We start from the raw sequence: 16,927 nt of genomic DNA, 5'->3' as shown, positions 1-16,927 counted from the left end.
AAAAATCAGGGTTTTCTAGCAAATAGTGAGAAATTCGGCCTTTGTTTGGAAATGATTAACATAACTAATAATGACAGTACAAGCATTGATCACTTCTAGGACATAAAACATTTCATTCACAAAAACTGGTCATAGATTTTTTACACATCCTTGCTAACATACATCATCATCTGCGTGCGCAGCATATCTCGGTCTCCATCTGAGACCTGCCCGGCCTTTGAACATACCTCACCTGAGAGAAAGTTCTCTTGACATCACAGCTGCTATTAGATAGGCCCAACAATGTTAGCGCTGCATTTGCTAGCCCGGGGTAGCGCACGGTGGAGTCATGCCGATATCCAATGAGTTCGACAGCTGCTTTAGTGGGGCTTGCTTCCAGCAAGTACAGTCAGATCCCGCTACAACGAAATTGACGGTGCACAAGAAAAAATTTGTTGTAGCGAAAATTTCGTTGTTGTGAAATTCACAGAAGAATGGCATACCTGAACTGATAGAGTACAGAAATCTTTCTTTCCAGAGTGTATAGAGCGTCGCCTGTTTTCTTTTCCTCGTTACGAGCTCCGTGACGAGGTTTTCGCATTCGGCAAGTAGTAGGCTTATGGCGAGGTTGTCATCATGCGCAGGCATGTAGCTTCTGAGAATGTCGAACGCATCCAGTATGCCCGCCATGGAAGGCGGAGGCTGCAGGTCCGGCACGTCGTCTTCATCTGACTGTGCCTTGTCGCGGACACTTCTTATAATATCTTCGTCACTCACTTCTTCATGAGCGATAACATCTATGTCAGCGTCGATGAAATCTTCCAGCGCGACACCAGACGGCGCAGTTCCGGCATCCTGAAGGCCAAGAAGTAACGGCCTCTCCCGGCGGATGCACTGTCTCGTTATCCTCAGCAAAGTCGGCATCTGGGTTTCCGAGCTTGAAGCCCGCGTGCGTGAAACAGTTGGCGATGACTGAACAAGAGTCTTTTTGATTGCATCTTTCGACTTTAGGATCGTCGACAACGAACTCGGAGGGATTGCGAACTTTTCGGCGATGACAGCTTTCTTCTGTCCACTTGCAATTTCGGCCAGGATGCAAACTGTATCTTGTAAGGATAAAAACTTCCGCGTTTTGCTTGGCGGTGCCATCGTGCCATTCGGAAAAAGCCCACGTACCGTCGTTGTCGTCGTACCGTACTGATAAAATGACAACCGACAAGAAAGAAGAAAAAAAACAACAAAAAGAATGAGCTTCGGCTTTTGATGGTCTGCAGCAGAGCGTTATCAAGCCAAGAGCTAGAGCAACTTCGGTGAAACAGCGTAGGAAGGCCAGCCTCATCGCCGTCGCCACCAAGTAATGGCGGCCTGCACGCCCAGTAACGTTGACGCCCGGTCAACGTTGCGCTCGGGTGCCGGTTATTAGTGGCAGTGTCTGGTAGTTCAACACGCGATTTAAACTTTGTAGTAGACATATTTTATGTGCCGAAATGCACCAGTGCTCGAAAGTTTGTTTTCCGTACGAAAAATTAAACTTTCGAACTTCGAATTGCTCTGTAAAATTTCGTTCAAGCGGAACAGCACAAGAAACAGTGTTCGCTGTGGTGAGAATGCTTATGCATTGACTCCTATGGACCGTTGACGGGGAACCGAAAAATATTCGTTGAACCGGAAATTTCGTTGAAGCGGCGTTCGTTGAAGCGGGGTTCGACTGTACTGGTTAAACTTGTCGTGAACCAAATCTATGTCGTCGGTCATGGAAACTAAGTCAGGTCGGCAGTCATCAAATGGCCGACTCAGCAGACCCTTCTGGAATGGATCCAGTACGGCTCCCAATTTCCATAACGTCAGCTGGTTTTCTTCTTTGTTCGAGACGTTCCGTTGAGCAATGCGGTAGCATTTTGTTGCAATTTTCGCGCAAAACTCTTCACTACATGTTTTCACAAATGTGGCACTGCTCTTGGGCGAGATGACACAACAGCCCTTGCCTGATCGCTTTTACCAATCCTCGTGGAAAGCTTGCCGACAGTCTGCTGCAGCTTGACGCTTACGACACGGTGAAAGCTGGGCACTGGAAGTTCTCCGCTTTCAAACAATTTCTGGGCACGTGAAAGTGGTCCGAGTGTTTCTCTCGTCAAGATTGCCTTTGCATATAGAAATTCTTGTTCAGAGAGTATCACTGGAATTGCTTCTGCTTTGTCGCTATCATGCGAGCATTCAGCAAGTTCCCTTAATGAACTCCACATTTCTATGACAACAACAAGCGCTTTGTGGAAGCTTTGCCATCTATTCGGGACAGTGGAAGGCGGCTTCTTTACATCAGGTCCAAAGGGGCCGTTAGAAGCACCAATTTCGGTGTACTTTTGGTACTGTCTGTTACCGATCGAACGTTAGACAGGCATGGTGAAGAAATGGCATGGTCAACACTCACGTGAATCAGACAGGCTAGATCTTTCATACGCAAAATGTGGATGGCTTCAGCTTGACAGATTTCTCTTGCCATATTTTGCGCGTACTCTGCGGAGCCAGTGGTTAGAGCCACAACATACTTCCTAGTCTTGCCTACAGTCAAGAGGGCCTTGCTGGCTACCCTGGCCACAGTGTAGCTGTTTGAAGCATTTACTCTGTTGACCCTCTTCTTCATGGTTTTTTGGCTATAGTAGCGCAGGAGAGTGTTGATGGTGTACACTCCTGTGATGTCTTGGGATTCACCGACGATTACACTCACTTTCACAGCTCGCATATCATCGCAGATTTTCACCAAGTCCTTGTCAAAACCTTCTTTCAGGTATTTCAACCAAAGTCTTTGTCCTGTCGGCATGGTCCTCGCGGCCTTGCAATATTTGCGTACAAAGTCCCTTAGAGGTTTGTCCGCCTGGTGCATGCCGATTGCACTGTATGCCAGGGCACGATAGAAGTCGTGGATCACGCCGTCCCCTTATTTTCTTTTGCACATTGCCTACAATACATCAGAGCCTCAGCCGAGATGTTCCCGCCTTCTCGGCTTCCTGGGTCCACATCTTGAACTTCTCATGATGGGACGCCACTAGGTGCTCGCGAATTCGGTCATAGGGCTTCTTTGCTAGACCGGTCACCATCTTGGTGTCGCAATGCTTGCACACTAACACACGGCTGCCTTCACAATCTTTCGTTGCGATGTGGAAATCTTCATTTTTTTTACACCGGTCGTCGGTGTCTTTTGTTTTCTTCCCATCTCCAGCACGGAATTTCTTTTTCGTGCTGCACTACTGGCCTTCTTGTCAGCAGTGCTTCGAATCCACCCTTTTCCGGACTCTCGGTTCGAGGGTTCCTTGGGTGGAAGATGTGCGGGTGTGGCACGAGCGTGCGCTAATATACCTTTGGATGAAGACGAGATCCTGTTGAGTCCACTAAGCGACGGTGACCTAGTTTCAGCGCCGTAGACTTTGGTGTCCATGGCAGTTTATCTTTTGCCCCCAAGTAAGGACAAAGAAGCTTGTCTTCTCTCCTTCCTTCTGCCGTTTTTTTCATTCCACCCACAATGATCTTCTGCAAGGGGTGCAGCTTCTGCAGAAAGCCACGAATTTGTCGAAAAAAGCTGTGGGAAAAAACCTACCAAGAGACCAACTTCTTATCGCATCCTGATCACACTCTCTCAGTCTTCTTTCTTCCTCCCCCTTAATTTGTCTCCCTTCTTTAGGTTCTTCAAATTGGAACAATGCCACCATTCTCAGAGTATGTTGTTCATGTCAAAACACAATTTTTAGTCCAGTCAACATCTTTCCCTAGGAGAAAAAAGACCACCTACAAGGACCTCACAGCAAAAGTTTTCCATAAAAGCAACATTTGGGGGTTGATCTACGTCGCTGGAGTTGTCTGAAGCCTACAAAATCTAACTTTGTGGTCCCAAAGTCGGGTAGCTAGCGCGTGTGCACCGCAAACTCCTGGGCACAAAGAAAAAAAAAAAAAAGGTTGGTCAGGTGGTTTTTGGATTTGAAATTATGTTCCGGTTTAAAAAATTGGGTAAAATAGGGTTTTACCTGAAAACGAAGAACCCTATACCTATAGGTGGTGAGTGATAACTATTGCATGCATTGCTGTTTAACAGACAAAGTTGTCACTAGATTCATTTTGTGCAGTTAAAGAGACGCTGACAGGTTATTTATGCTCGCCAAGCTTTTTATTTGTACATGACACACGAGTGCCCAACTACCCAGAACACAATTTGGGGCTCGAAATTCGTTTTCGTTCCGCCCGAAAGATAGCCGATCGAGAGCTGGCCTGTTTGAGTCGCGCGCACTCTCTTCTTCGTGGTCACGTGCCGTTTTCTATAGTTTAGACACCACTACCAAAGGTAATCAAAGTCGCAGGTCATCGAAGGCACACACTCAATAATAAAAGTGGACAAAAAAATCATACCCAATTTTCGTGGCTTCTAAAAAAACTGCAAATATGTTGATTGAAAAAAAAAAAAAGTAGCACAGCCACCATGACTTCAGGCAACTTTCTCCTCTACATTTCTTCTTCCTCCCCGGTTCAGTTTTGGTTTTGAGCAGTTATGTTTTTTAACATTATTCAAAATATGCTTGACAATGTAGCAGAATATTGATTGGGTATACGTCTTCTAACACCGTAATGAATCGCCTGGGAAAACATAAACAAAATTTTCGGGGGGCTGTCAGTGTCCCTTTAAGGGTGTTCCTTTTGACAGACTGGGCTGTTTTACCATTGGCTGGTGTTATGAGACTGTCCCGTATAATACCGTGAACTACCTCGCATAAGGATGAAATGTTGTGAGCAAGTGCATTTTGACGTGTGTTGATGACACAGCATGACTCAACCGAGACTGTGCTTCCACCTCAATCTGTGCATTCTCGGTGTTATTCGCAAGAAAGAAAAGTGAAGTGGTGCTTCGAAAAGATGAGTCTCCTGAGTTTCTCGTGAAATGCCCACTTAGAGTTCATATCTACAAGCTTGCTTGGGAGAAGAGTGTGTTGGTTCATTTTTGAAAGAGTTAAAGATGTGGTCGTGTTGTCTCCATTTTAATTGTTTTATTCTTTCTTCATCCATCATATCTACAAGGTGTCGGCGAGGATAAAGTTCTTGTACACATTACTGGACGGTGACTTAGTCAACAATTGATTCTTCAAGATATTTAACGCGAGGACCGGTTCGATCCAAAGTTTGCACGACAAAGTAATGCTCCCTCTATATACCGCATCTTTGTCGCACTGACTCTTTTATATTTAATTTTTTTCCACTAACGATGGAAGGGTGGAACAGCCTTTCTAAGGAGCATGTGAATTCGTCTTTCAGTCAAATTACTATTCTTGAAAACATTAGAAGCCCATTTGTGGAAAAAGTTGGCTGCATTTTTATTGTTTTTTGCCATTCTTGCATTTCTCTATTACTGTTGCGTTTTTACTGCATTTCGTTATACTTTTATATAACTTCTGGTGCTGTAAAATGTACCAACGCCTCCTGCCACGACCTCCAAAAGGAGGTTGGCAGTATTTAAATATACATAAACGAAATGGCGGTTCGATCCACAGATTGAAACACCTTAATTAAAAAAGTGCAAAGGACAAGGACAGAACAAATATATGAATAGGACAAGCGCTCATTAACAACTGAATGTTTAATGCATGATAAGAGAAAGACAAAAATGAGGGGGGAATTACTAAATTAAAATGCCAATAGCATTTGCACGAAAAATGTTCAAAAATTATTTGATAAAAAATTAACACCATTAGATTAAAAAAAGAGACGGATAGAAAAATAAAAGCAGCCAGATTAAGAAAAAAGGTTGAGGTACCCTATCTCTTTCTCGGACAGTGAAATTGATGGTGTGCTGATGTACATGTCTCCTTTTTCTATTATAGTTTTTGCCTCAAAAATTTCTCTGACTCTATTGCTCCGAAAGCGATTGAGTACTTTCGTTTGAATGAATAGGGGAGTGCATTTACTGTCTTTGACATGTATGGCCAAGTGTCCTAACGGTGAAGCATGTAGGGAAAGATCATGCTCTCGTAGTCATACATTTTCGCAGCACCCAGATTGATAGACGTACACTCTCTCACATGTGTATGGAATTTCGTATATGATGTTGACGTTGCAGTTGATATATATGACGTTGCAGTTGACCACATGTATCAACTGACGTTGCAGTTGATACATGCTTCACCGTCAGGACACTTGGCCATACATGTCAGAGACAGTAAATGCACTCCTCTTTTCAATCAAACGAAAGTGCTCAATCGCTTTCGAAGAAAGAAAGCCAGAGAATTTTTTTAGGCAAAAACTATATAATAGAAAAAGGAGACATGTACATCAGCACACCATCAATTTCACTGTCCGAGGAAGAGATAGGGTACCTCAACTTTTTTTCTTAATCTGGCTGCTTTTATTTTTATTTTTCTATCCGTCTCGTTTTTCATTTTAATTTTGTTAAATTTTATCAAATAATTTTTAAACATTTTTCCTGCAAATGCCAATGGCATTTTAATTTAGTAATTCTCGTCTCATTTTCGTCTTTCCCTTATCATGCATTAAACATTCAGTTGTTAGTAAGCGCTTGTCCTGTTCATATATTTGTTCTGTCCTTGTCCTTTGCGCTTTTGTAATTAAGGTGTTTAACCAGCTAGCCTAACAGTTAATTTTAATTCAGATCGAAACACAGCCGCAGATTTTGAGAAGTAATATACGTGCGACGACACTGGGTTCCAGTCGCTCACTTTCGTTCCGGAATCCTCCCGCTTACGCCGGCACACCCCACTTCGGCAACAGGTCGGCCCAACGACGGGAGCAGCCCCACCCCGGCGAGCTCGTACCGGGACCGGGGACACACGGTGTCCGGCATCAGCCCCGTGACGCACCAGGCCACCACACCCACGGTGTCCTACATCGACATGTACCGGTGCGGCATGAACCCACGGTGAGCGGGGCACGGGGGCTTGCGGAAAAAAATCCACGGGGCAATGCTGACTCTAGTTTTGATGCACGGTGCCTGGAGGATGCGTAGGATGCGGTTAGCAACCGACGTGCTAACCGCATCCTACGAAGCGGTCTCTTGATTTCGACCGGACGACGTAGTAGATGTGCTGCGTCATTTTCGACCGCGTCCCTGCGGCGTCGTGGCCGCAGGGCGACACGTACGTTATCCCGAAAAATCGGCCATAATCTGAATCGTCCATGATGGGAAAAGTCTAATAGTAAATCTGGGTCAAGGTCGCAAATAACGAACGAGAAGCATGGCCACACAAGACGCGATTTATTTAGGAAAAAAATGCCGACACTTGTTTGCTCGGTCACTTTGGTGTTAGCTGTTAGAAATGCAATCCGTGATGGATTCAAGAAAGTGAACTTGTTGCTTTTATTTTTATTGCTGCTTTTGTCCCACCTTGGTTGGTGAACTAATTTCGACTATGTACCGCGTGCCATTTCCATTTGTTTCTTTGTTTCTTAGTCTGATTTAGGGAGGAACACTGGTCCTCAAGCTTTCTTCCTTATTTTTTGCCAATGAAACAACACACGCTTGTTTAGACTTCTCTGCTGATTTCAAATATGTTTTTTTTTAATTAGTACGTTGCTTTGCACAATAATTATAATTAGCCAGACTTTGTATCCAGAAACAATTGTGAAAAACTATTTTTAAAAAAGAATGTTTTAACATATGGTCAGGTACCACAAATTATGAAGAATAGAGTGTTGGAAGCACTTTTTATATTCAACCATTATTAGTGACTTTACAACACATTGAAGTTCAGTGCTCCATGTGTGGCTACCAAGCAATAAAACAATAGTTTAGATAAAGCTTTTCTTACACCCATATTGAAAAATCTGCTTCCAACATTGTATGCTTGGCAAATTTAGCTGCATTTTGCTAAAAAAAAGTTATATTTCTGTCTGCCCTAAGTGCTGAGATATTCGTCATGAAACTTTGTATGGAGTCCAAAATTTGTGTTTTGAGAAACTGTCGTTTTAGCTTAGCCTTCAGTGCAATTTCACCCAAGTGATATTATGGCCCAGATATTTTTCATCTTCAAAATAAGAATCTTGGCAAATCAAAAGAAAAATAGCTGTAAATTTCAAAATCATCATTTGAAAAAAAAAAAAAGTTTTTCTAGGGATTTTTGGGCTTTAAAGACCAGCCTGTCCTCCTTCAAAAAACTTGGAAAAAATATGAAGTTGCTGAATAGCCCTATTCGATTCTAACTTTGAACTGTATATGGCATTATTCGTTCCAGTAGTATTTGAAAGTTTTGAATATTCCCTCAACCCTACGAGTCACCGTAGAAAACTGACCATCCCACTCTGAGGTGACCATGCCTTTAGATTTTAGACATTTTTATCCACAACTGAACACACAGTTGACGATGGACTGGCCGGATGATATGAACGAGAAAAATAGAATTACTCAAAATGTAAGAAGTGGTAGAGTGGAATCATGGGCGAATAGTACAGTTTGAGCTGGAAGGCGAAGGGCGGTTTTTGGCCGAATATTCTCGAATTAAATATCGGCAAGTTTTTCCGAGCCTTTCGCTACCATGCACCGTGCTTAAAAACTAAAATTGAGCCAAACTCGTGAATGTTGAACCTTCCACTCGTCCACTTCCAAGTGCGGTTCAATTTTAACGTAGCTATATTTATGAACTGTGGCATGTAAGCGATAAAATTGTTGTAGCTATCCTAGTTGAGTTGATTTATAACTCTTCTTGCTACATACAAATATTTAGAGCCCTGCACAGATAACAGTTCGATCATCCACATCCGATCCGCGCCTGCAGACCGTGTGTTTGCACCCAAACTGCATTTGAAATGTTTTTAAGTTATTGTATCTGCATCCGATCTGGATCCGCATACTTTGTATCCGCATCCAAACCGCTTCCGCTAAATTCGGAAGCACATCCGACCCGCAGTCCTCACATTTATTTTACATCATAAATTTAAGCATGAATGAAAGAAGACATTTGGATGGTACCTTATAAGCCATTTGCTTATCTTTGTACAAAGAACTACTTTTTGGGTCAGAATACAACAGTGGGAAAAAGTCACAATTTTTTTTTTAAATTAAGTAAATCAGATTTGTTTGGTTTAAATCAAACTTACATGATTTAAATCACTTTAGCTAGAAAAGAGTGCCTTTTTTTCACTACTAGTTGTGTTTTTTAACGGCTGCCTGATAAAAATCTTTCCTGCTTGATCATTCTTTACTTCCATCACAAAACAAATGCCCATGGGAAGCAAAGACCAATAGACAAACGGTAAAGTAAAAACATTTTTAGTATTATTTGGGGGAAAAGTGTTTGACTTAAATCATTATAGCCAAGTCGGTGCAATTTAAATCACGACTCAAATCATCTAGATTTTTATTCTCCACCCTGGAATTTATGGTAAAGGCATTTTATATATTCTGTTTAATTGCATTTATGTTATAAGCAATCGTCGTTCTAGAGACACTTCACGTCACTCGAAAGATGACAGCAGTTATGAGATGGCCATGGGAGTCTGTGATGATCTGCCTAAAAGATGCGCCCAAAAAGATGGAAATTTTAAAAAAATTTTGCTTTGTTATACTTTAAGGGGGGACACAACCTGGAATTGTCAACTTCTGATTTGCTCACTCAATCGGTGTGATATTAGCAGGTGGTGTTTGTAGCCATAAAGGAGGAGGGCATGCAAAGTTTCAGCCCTGTGAACCAATTTTATGAGGTACTGCATCCCCAGAACGAAGTAAAGCATAGCTTTGCACGGAATCTGCTCAATGAATCTATCGCTGAGAAATGGTGTTCACAACCGCATGTTCTTCTGGTGGAATGCATACTGGAGTACTTGTTGCCAGTTACTATGAAAAGAAATTTCAGAAAATATTCATTTTTCAGATTAAAAAAAATGTATGAAAAGAACTTTTTTTTTAAATTTACCAAGTTTTGCAAATTGCACTTTTCTTAATAAAGGAATATGAAAACGCAAAATCTAAGTTCATAGCAACCGGCTCCAAAAAATTTCGCCATATAAGCCGGAAATATTAAGTCTCCATATTTTATACTGAAATAATAGTTTTATAAGGTGGAAATTATGCCAAAAAGTTGATTGGGGAAAATGCATTCAAAGTGTTAGGACCTCAACCTTTTCTTTAGCATTGGTGGACTGAAAATAATTTTTAAAAAATATTTAGGCTCTGTAAACAAATGAAACTTTTTGGGAATACTCTCTAGATGTTGTGGAATGTTAATAGGACATTTTTCAACATCTTTTTTTGCAGAAATATTTTTTTCTGTGTAGTGTCCTCTCTTAAGCACACACTTTTTCTAGATTTGAAAATTAACAAAGAACTTACTAATAACCTTGTGTTATTTTATTTAAAGCAAAAAAAAAAAAAAAACTTACATTTTTTTTGCTCACAGTGTACAAAAGAGACAAAAGCTGTAGCTGTAGCACAGTCACAGAATGCGAGGGAATGGTTCCGTCACATACCCGAGGACGGAGGTGCGCCGTGTTTAATTCTCATAGCCTTCATGGTTGGCGTTGTGGATGCCACTGACAACTGCCACCAGTAATTCGTGAAATAAGTGGGTAAGCACTGTGGGAGTTTCTAAAACCATCCAACGTTAGGTGTAGCAACTGGATGCTGCCAAAGTGGGATTTCACATAACACGAGGAATGTTTAAATTAACTCTTTTGAAGCAGACGACATGGACATTCTCCCTGAGACACGCCATTATTTGCGGAACGCCTGGGCTGGCCTCTTTGCTTTCCTCGCGAGGCACGGGTGACGGGACGTCCCGACTTCCCTCTCCTCGCGGCAAAAGAGAATAGAAGGGCTTTTCCCTTCTCCGGGCGCACGGCGACGATGGGAAGCGATGCCGAAATCTCTGCAAAGTGTTGCCCGTGAAGGGCTATCACTGTAAAATTAAACAAGCATGAATGATGAGTGCTGGTCGTCAATACATCGCTGCCTAACACCTACTTAGCATAATCGCATCGTGTCAGCCCCCTTTAAGTCTGCTTCTCACCGAGCACCTATGCGTCGCGGAGAAGCAATATCCACGAGGCCTGCGAGCTCCGTGGGTATTCCTTCCCTGCAGTGCACAAGTGCGCAGTGAGAAGTGCAGTCAACGTGGCTAACTCGTCGTGATCAACACTTTGAAAAGTGTGAATATCTCAGTTCATCTAAAAGCGACTATCGAATAGCACATTATTCGAAACTACTATTAGAAAATTTGAGTATTTGCGCAACAGTGACATGGACAACGCATAAAATATTTTCTTTGGGAGTCTATAATTTGAGATTGTGTTATGTGCCCTCTGTCTGAAGTGAAAAAAACATCATTGGCAGTTTTTTACATGCCTTTGTCAGAGCATAATTTATAAAGGCTGGTTTGCATGATTTTCATATGGGTGTGCTCTAGCACGTCACGTTCCCTTGAACCACTTTACTGTGGGCTTGGAATAATTCTGAAAATGTTATAACCGACTATTTCTCATGAAAGTGTGTATATTTGATCTCGCAATTATTGAAAAAACCTTTCATCAAAGTATGCACAGTTTCAGGACAACTCGATAGATGGTGCCGTTGTCCCAGTATGTTTTCTTGTCATGGGCAGTTATGAGGGGATGCCCCGCATTCGAGCGCGCTCAAACAAAAATGCGCGAACCGCAGGGCATGTCAACATGTAGACATGTCAGATGGACGCATTCGCTCGTCTTCACACCTCATGTTGGCATCGCAGGTTCGTGTTCCTGCACCTGTACCACAACTCGTTCTTTGGGAAGCCAGGCACTGACGAACCGATCCCTGTGCCGGAGTCAAAGTGGGTAAGTGCCGAGTTATTCTCCCGGTCAAAGATTGCTCTACCCAAGGAAATCTGTGCCTCATTTCAACCGTGTCGGGCTTTTGGCGTGACGTTAACATGTTGTGCAAACTTTTGAATCTTTGGGTAACAGTTCCATATAACAGACTGTTTTATATTTGTTTCGAGGCAAACCATAATGTTCATAGTTTTCAAAGTATCAATAGGTTAGCGTCGCATGTATGTTCAGCTAAATCGGGAAGTTGAAATTTTGGTTTAAAAATTGGGTTTGTACGTCGAGCAAGAATATTAAGCTTAACGGAGTGTGGCATCGGTCCAAATTGTGATGTGTAAGTTGGCCCAAGTCCTAAGGTTGAATCTAAAATCGACTAGAAAATTCAGTGCTTGCACGTAACAGCCTCGAATTCGCTTCAAAGGCGACATGGTCACACAAAGTCGTCATTGATGCGAGACTGCTGGGTCGTGCGGTAAGCTGCAGCCTAAGTCACAAGGTCAACCGAACCATTACCACCTAACATAATCAAGGCCTACGATCATCCACCTCTTTCTTTATAGAATGCCATCACGGTCTGATGTGCCGACTCGGCAATTAGGACCGATCCCGATGCTGAGCGTCCTTAAGCACGTTGATTGGACACGAGGCCCAATCAATAGCCGATGCGGCACTCGTGCCCAATTTGTGTCTTCGCTCGATCTCGACGTTATGTCGTCAAATGTCTGGCGCACGCACTTTGATCATTCTAGGTGGTGTAGACTAAGTGCAGCCTTCCAATATCACCACTGACGCACCCTACAAAGCTGCAGACGACATACATTGATTGAACAGCTTCTTGTAGAGTTGAAGCCCGAGGCAGCTCGTTGTATTCATCACCCTGAGCTGTTCCGCTTTCGGTTAGTTTAAACTTTTAGTGTACTAAAAGTATCGCAAGTTTGATTATTTTTCTCGATGTTCGAGTTGTCGGAGAAGGTTGTTCCAACGGACTCGCTATCGCCGTCATTGATTTGCATGCGGTTTGCTACAGATGGTGGGCCTGTTTCGTAGCAAGCCCACGTACGAGATTAAGCAATTCACAAGCAAAACTGCGCTGTTTTGAACGCAGCAGTCACACAGCACGAAAAAGACAGATCAAAAGCTCGAGGTGAACAGATGCCCTAGACCGTGTGTCAGAAGAGTGTTCAAAACCAAGGAAACAAAGGGACTGCTAATCGCTCAAACGAGCAAACAAAACACGAAATCACGAAGGCACATGCCACGTTTGTTTCTGTCGTTGAATCGGTGTGCCAAATTCCGCCACCTAGGAAATACGAAGTGAACTCGGAAGACCTCACCTGCAAATAAACCGGGTAGATGAGCACTTTTGTCATCCAATCATTATTTTGTGAAAAATTACGGGACCCCGAAGGTTTTTCATATTATCCAGGATTTCGAATAAACGGATACTGAATTATCGAGGTTATCCGCATTGCTCTAGATAGTTTTTGCATGCAGCAGCTGTATTGTACCACGCTAATTTGCGACCATTCCAAATTGGTCCACGAGCGAGTTTTGACTTGCCATAGCATACATAAGAGTTGTAACTTTGGTATTGCATTTTGGTGGCTCGAGGGGGGACATGGCCTGGGAGGGTCAACTTTTGAACCAATGTCTCAAATTGATTCAAACTTTCAGGGTGAATTGAACCCCATTAGGAATGATGACATCTAAAGTTTCAGTCATATCGGCCAACTCGACTACGTACTATGCTTAACAAGCTCCAGAAAAAAAGTTACTTTATTAGGAAATGTATTTAAGAAAAATAATAATTGCAATCCACAAAATGTTTGGTTTAATGTGAAGTAGAATACCCATAGTGCAAGTTAAGGCAAAAATTAATTGTGGAAAATGCAATTCTAGAGAAAAACAATAACAGTCAAAAAAAACCAACGATTTTAACAAATTTCTGAGTTTTAAAATATTCATTTTTGGTCATGAAGAATTTAGCTTTTTCAGATTATGAGTACCTTAACTTGTTCCTCAGGAAATTTCAGTCCAGGACAGCACTGAATGAAATCTTTACACTGTCAAAACGTCCAATGATACATTTCCTCACACCACATTTTCTGCCAAAAAGTGAAACTGAGAAAAATGCATTTAAAGTTTCAACTTTAGGTTTCTTTCTTTTCTGTGGGTCCGAGGTAGGAGAAATTCTCCAGGCGCATTGTTAGAACCTTCCTCTTTGAGACTTCCCTGTTCCCCTGGCAATAGCTACCAGTTTGTGTTGTTTGTAGGCTCGCTAACTTTTGTAGCAGGCATTCCCTGACAGATAAACTGGCAAGAACTAAGAGGCAAATCACACTGAGAAAGAGCAGCAAAGCAGGAATAGGATTTGAAGTGGAAGATACTGTAAAGGGGCGTTACTGAAGACGACACAATATCACGTCACTGGGAAGGACCAATCGGAAACCCTGTTTCAGGTCTCAACCAATAAAATTGCTCATACCAAATTTTCAGAATTTTTTCTGTTTTGTGATATTGGGTCCTCCTGGCCATTGATACTTGTAAACTTTGAAAGCTTCTACGGGCTTAATCTAGCATAAGTGGCACTTCCAGTGGGGGTGAAATGTTCTGGCTAGGTCAAACAAGTATGAAGCAGCGCTAAATAAAAAACACAAAACACTTGCTCCCTGCTGACTCGGAGGGCTGCCGACATGTTGAAAATAATTTATTCTGAGATAAATCCTGCATGTTTATAAATGAAAGTTTCTGAAACCATTCTTTGGAAATTAATAAGCGTAAACGTACCATTTTTTAAAAATTTCTGAAAATTTTGAATTCCGAGGCCAATGCGGACAGTCGAACCGTTTGACAAGAGCGCAAAAGTTTGATGGCATTTGGCATGCACAACTGCCTACACATGATATGTCATTTGCCACATAATAATATACCATATTTACTCAATTCTAAGCAGCCCCTTTTTTTCACACCCGCAATGTTCAAAGAGGGAGGGAGGTGCTTAGATTCGGAACATGCCCCAAAAATACGAAATTTGCACAAGAAATATGAATTTATTATAATCAAAGTGAAAGAATAAATGTTCTAAAGGAAATAAATAATGACTGGAAGAGTAGCCCGCTTGTCATCAGTTTGCACCATGGTCAACTAGTTGCTCCCACGGCTAGTCTTTTGAGGATGATGTAGGGCGCAAGTTTCCGACCGTCGGCCATGATGCACGGCATAACGGTCATCCTTTGCTTCTCATAGCCAGTCGTACGCACTTTTACTTCTCGGGCGCCTACTTTGTTCACGGCACACGTCCTTGGCATGTAGATGTACACAGGGGTCTCATCGGCATTGCCGATCTGCCCGAGTCCGTAGCGAGATTCGCGACGCAGCTTCATCACATAACGTTGGAAGTTGACAAGCTTGTCCTCGAAGCCCACTGGTAGCTTCTGGCAGATAGTGGTGCGGCGTCTCAAAGAGAAACCGTTCCTCTTCATCATCCGCTCCACCCAGCCTCGGCTTGCGTGGAATGCCGCACTCCGAACTGCTCAGCAGCGCCGTGATTTACGTTATCTTCCGCGTAAGAAATAGCCGTTCTCTTGAGCTTCATCGTGTACGAAGTTCCCTTCGCACTCATGATGGACGACTTCCGCAAACCACGTGCACACAGTGAGCGGAATACGATTGCGAGGCCAATGCGGACGAATAGGCTTAACAGACTAAACAACCGACTGCAACAAGCGCAAGCAGACCAAACAGACAAAACATCTTCGATAGGGGGTACGGCAACGCACCCTCTTTCACAACCTGCATGGATGCGAAAGTGGAAAATGGTGGTATGTGCTGCCATCTATTAACGGACGTTGAAACCAAGCGCCAGCGGCCTTTCGCGACTCCGGTGCTTGGCGATACCGGCGTCTCCGATGTCAAATTTCTTGTTGGGAGGGGGGTGCTTACATTCGCATGCAAAGTTTTTTTCATGTGTTTATGTTTGAAAGTGGAGGGGGGGTGCTTAGAATTGCGAAAATACGGTAATACTGAAAATTATTTATTAATACTACAGTCTAAGCTCATTACAACAGACCTGGTTACAACAGACATATGGATATAACATACCGATTTGTGAAGTTTGGTTGGTTTTCCTCTATGCACCATTGACTCAACTGTATATCTACATACAACATACTCCTTTTACAGCAGACCGAAATCTTGGTCAAAATCGAGGTCTATTGTAACGAGCTTAGACAGTAATAGCAAATACCGTGGAAGCCAATACTGGCAACTCCCGCGGAAAACGGGCGAAAAGTGATTGCAGCGCCTTTGGCGAGCTCGGAGTCTCCGCTGGCAGACAAATTCTCCGAAATGCATTGGTTTTGCCTATCTCCGTGCGAGGTGAGCAACGAAAAAAAATTGTCACGGACATTCGCTGCTTTGAAAGTTAAAAAATGGGTGCCAGCTCATGAGTGAAAGACATTCTCTTCGCGTGGGAAAGACGTTACAGCTTTCTGGGTGCAATTTAGGTGTTCTCCCGAAGAAAACGTTCTGTCACAACTTATGTAAGCCAAGCAAAACACGAATGTATGCCTTCGCCCTGTTTCGTGAAAAAGGGAAATGTACAAACATTTCAGAACATAGCTTCGTTTCAACTTTATTGTTCTTATCAGTCAATTCGTTTTGTCGTTGCAATTCCCATTTCTCATGGGTGTCTTGCTTATAACCGTTTCGTCGAACAGGCGAGCTGGCTAATCCCGTTAAGATCGTCTTCGGATGAAGAAGCAGAAGTCAATTTCGAACCACGTACGTTACGGCGATGTCAGTATGCTCCGAAAGAAGGCGTTGTGCATATGCAAATCTGACGCGATTATAGATTAACAAAAGCGGAGTTACGAAAAAAGCAGACTTCTCGCGCTTGCAAAAAAAGAAGGGGAGAGCATCGTAGCCCCGCGAAAAAAGATGATTTCAGTCACGTTATTTACAGTGCACAAATTCCGATTGTTAGCGCGGGGACGACCAACATCATCTGCTTTGCTGCTTCTTTACTTCTACGATAAAGGCCGACACCCGTTGAACCGTTTCCACTCTTTCCATTTTTGAGTCTTCTTTCTTTTATATTTTTGAGGCGACGCCACTCTGCCGCGTTACTTCTTCTGTATATATTTTTTGTTTGCTTTTTGCTTTT

The 16,927-nt window shown here is 42.8% G+C and overlaps 1 protein-coding gene across 2 annotated transcripts in view; it reads left to right on the top strand.

Annotated features, from left to right (window-relative positions):
* The window catches only part of LOC8039200 (tuberin), a 167,598-nt gene that overhangs the window by 126,874 nt on the left and 23,797 nt on the right, over nt 1-16,927 (top strand). For both annotated transcript variants that reach the window (XM_029982219.4, XM_029982218.4), the window contains exons 32-33: nt 6,742-6,889; nt 11,688-11,772. In XM_029982219.4, coding sequence (XP_029838079.2) covers nt 6,742-6,889; nt 11,688-11,772 — 233 coding nt within the window. The remainder of the gene's footprint in view (nt 1-6,741; nt 6,890-11,687; nt 11,773-16,927) is intronic.

This window comes from Ixodes scapularis, unplaced genomic scaffold, assembly GCF_016920785.2.
Source record: "Ixodes scapularis isolate PalLabHiFi unplaced genomic scaffold, ASM1692078v2 PGA_scaffold13__105_contigs__length_92229423, whole genome shotgun sequence".
NCBI lineage: Eukaryota > Metazoa > Arthropoda > Arachnida > Ixodida > Ixodidae > Ixodes > Ixodes scapularis.
The sequence above is the reverse complement of the archived record's forward strand: the minus strand, read 5'-3'. Positions and strand labels throughout refer to the sequence as shown.